Source organism: Papio anubis, chromosome 2 (assembly GCF_008728515.1).
Source record: "Papio anubis isolate 15944 chromosome 2, Panubis1.0, whole genome shotgun sequence".
NCBI classification, from domain to species: Eukaryota; Metazoa; Chordata; class Mammalia; order Primates; family Cercopithecidae; genus Papio; species Papio anubis.
Window position 1 is genome coordinate 138,820,027 of NC_044977.1, and position 2,446 is coordinate 138,822,472.

The 2,446-nt window shown below is 41.1% G+C and overlaps 1 protein-coding gene across 1 annotated transcript; it reads right to left on the reverse strand.

The window, feature by feature from the left end:
* Positions 1-523: 523 nt before the first annotated feature.
* LOC101013291 (centromere protein S) lies at positions 524-1,323 on the reverse strand. The gene has a single exon (XM_021934737.2). The coding sequence runs from the start codon at positions 1,238-1,240 to the stop codon at positions 827-829; it is 414 nt and encodes a 137-aa protein (XP_021790429.1). The 5' UTR covers positions 1,241-1,323; the 3' UTR covers positions 524-826.
* Positions 1,324-2,446: the final 1,123 nt, after the last annotated feature.

The following is a 2,446-nucleotide window of genomic DNA, read 5'->3' on the forward strand; positions in this document are numbered from 1 at the left end:
TGCCAGATACAAAGCAGGTAATTAGTCAATAATTGTTTAATGAGTGCTATATCACTAATCAAGACTTATGATCAATACAATTCTTGAACCTGAGATGCATTTAAAAAAGACAACTAGGGTATAAGTTTTGAGTCAGTTAGGGTACAAGAGCATCCTGTGATATCAGAAAATAGTCACTTTATTTATTTATTTATTTATTTAATTTTTTATTTTGAGACAGAGTCTCATTCTGTCGCCCAGGGTGCAGTGTAGTGGTGCAATCTTGGCTCACTGCAACCTCTGCCTCCCGGGTTCAAGTCATCCTCCTGCCTCAGCCTCCCAAGTAGCTGGGATTTTAGGTGTCTGCCACCACACCCGGCTGATTTTTGTATTTTTAGTAGAGACAGGATTTCACTATATTGGCTAAGCTGGTCTCGATCTCCTGACTTCAAGTGATCTGCCTGCTTTGGCCTCCCAAAGTGCTGTGATTACAGGTGTGAGCCACCGTGCCCGGCCAATAGTCACTTTTTTTTTTTTTTTTTTTAACTGCGCACACAATTTTAATTACAATAGATGTAATTTCTAATATATACCATTCAAGCACACACCATTTTTATGTTCTGGAGTGAGATCTGGGACTATTTTGCTTAAGACTTTCCCATTCTCTAAAACTAGCTTTTGCAGTTAACAATGTGGAGAATTCAGCACAAAAAGCCCCCTAGCCTAGTCTTTCTATTTATGTATTTTTTAGTCTCTAACCCTTCGAAGTCTCCTTGGCGGCCATGCGCATTTCTAGGCGGCTCTACCTGTAGAAGGCTGCATTGTATTTTCCAGGCGGCGAGGGGCTTTAATTCTCACTTTCCACCACTCCAGCCTCTGCTGGCTCCCTTGAATTTTTGCCTCCATCCTCTGACTTCTTTTTCTTCTGTGCTTTTCGTTCTAGGTTAATCTGAGCAATCTCTTCACTTTTGTCTGTGATGTATTTTAGCAGTGAATTACTCCTCCTGGCTAAGAGCTTCACATCTTCAGTGTTAATTGTGGTTCTTTTCGCATGTCTTGCAAACATCTCAAGGTCTTTGGCAAAATTTTCGCACTGTCGGAAAGTCAGCTCCGAAATGGCCGCAATGGTTTGTTTGCTGAACTGCATCTCTTTGTCCAATGCAACTTCCTCGCAAAGACAACCCACAGTATAATGAACTGCTGCCTTTAGCCTCTGTTGGTAAGAGAATCGCTGCTCCTCGGTCTCCGCTTCCTCCTCCATTACTGCGTGCCGACCCTGGGCAAATGCAGGAAGGCCGAGAGCAATAGTCACTTTTATAGTTATGAGGCGAATTGTCTGGGTTGAATCAATTAATTTGTATCTTTTCTATTCAGATATAGTACAAATAGAACTAATTAGTTTAAGATTCCAGATTAATACATTACCTAAATCTTACTACTACAAATACACAAATGACTCAGCTTCTCACATTTGTGGTAGACAGCCATACATAAAGAAGTCATCAGAAAAACCCTTGCCAATGACTCCAGTAATCACAGTGACTCAATTCAAATGATTCTCTGCCTTTTCTGAAAGCATGCAAAGGATAGAGCCGCAATTAAACACTTCACAGTGCTTCTTCCATATCTTCAGGTCAGCTAATGATATCTCAACAGTTCACTGGCCACCCCTCAGTTCCCCTTTTTCAGGTAGTCAACATGTATCCCCAGAAATTTTCCAAATTCTGAGGAAGAGGGTCCCACCAAGAATTATTTTAGGGTGTGGTCTCATATGAAAGATGGCTCTGACTGGAATTTCCATCCTAAGGATATATATATATATCCAAACACATTACAATCTAACCTTTTTGGTTACTATTCTAAATGCTTAGCTATCATAACAATCAGAATATGCTACTTGAAGCATGGGTTTAGTTATTACAATGAAGCCTTTTCCCTAGCACCTTAATAAATTGAACTGCGTTAGGAAGGCCCCAATAATGTGAAATGTGTCCAGTGACTTCCAGTTCTGGTCTTGAAATTATTTAAGCATTAAAATATGTTGCATATTGTTTCATCAGCCTAAATCTGAATAATTTATTGAGTAACCTTAAGAGATAATTTCAGATCCTTTAAGGAAAATGTCAACTTAATCCTGGAAATCAAAACACGATTGCTATCTACAGTGGATTTTAAAAATAGACTTACAAACCGGGCACTGTGGCTTATGCCTGTAATCCCAGCACTTTGGGAGGCTGCGGCCAGTGGATCACTTGAGGTCAGTCAGGAGTTTGAGACCAGCCTGGCCAACATGGCGAAACCCCATCTCTACTAAAACCACAAATATTAGCCAGGCGTTGTGGCACGTGCCTGTAATCTCAGCTACTCAGAGGCTAAGGCAGTAGAACCCGGGAGGCAGAGGTTGCAGTGAACCAAGACGGTGCCACTGCACTCCAGCCTGGGTGACAGACTCCATCTCATTAAAAAA

Bases quoted from the DNA above. Each gene is read 5' to 3' on its own strand.
- LOC101013291 (XM_021934737.2), bottom strand. From the start codon at position 1,240: ATGGAGGAGGAAGCGGAGACCGAGGAGCAGCGATTCTCTTACCAACAG.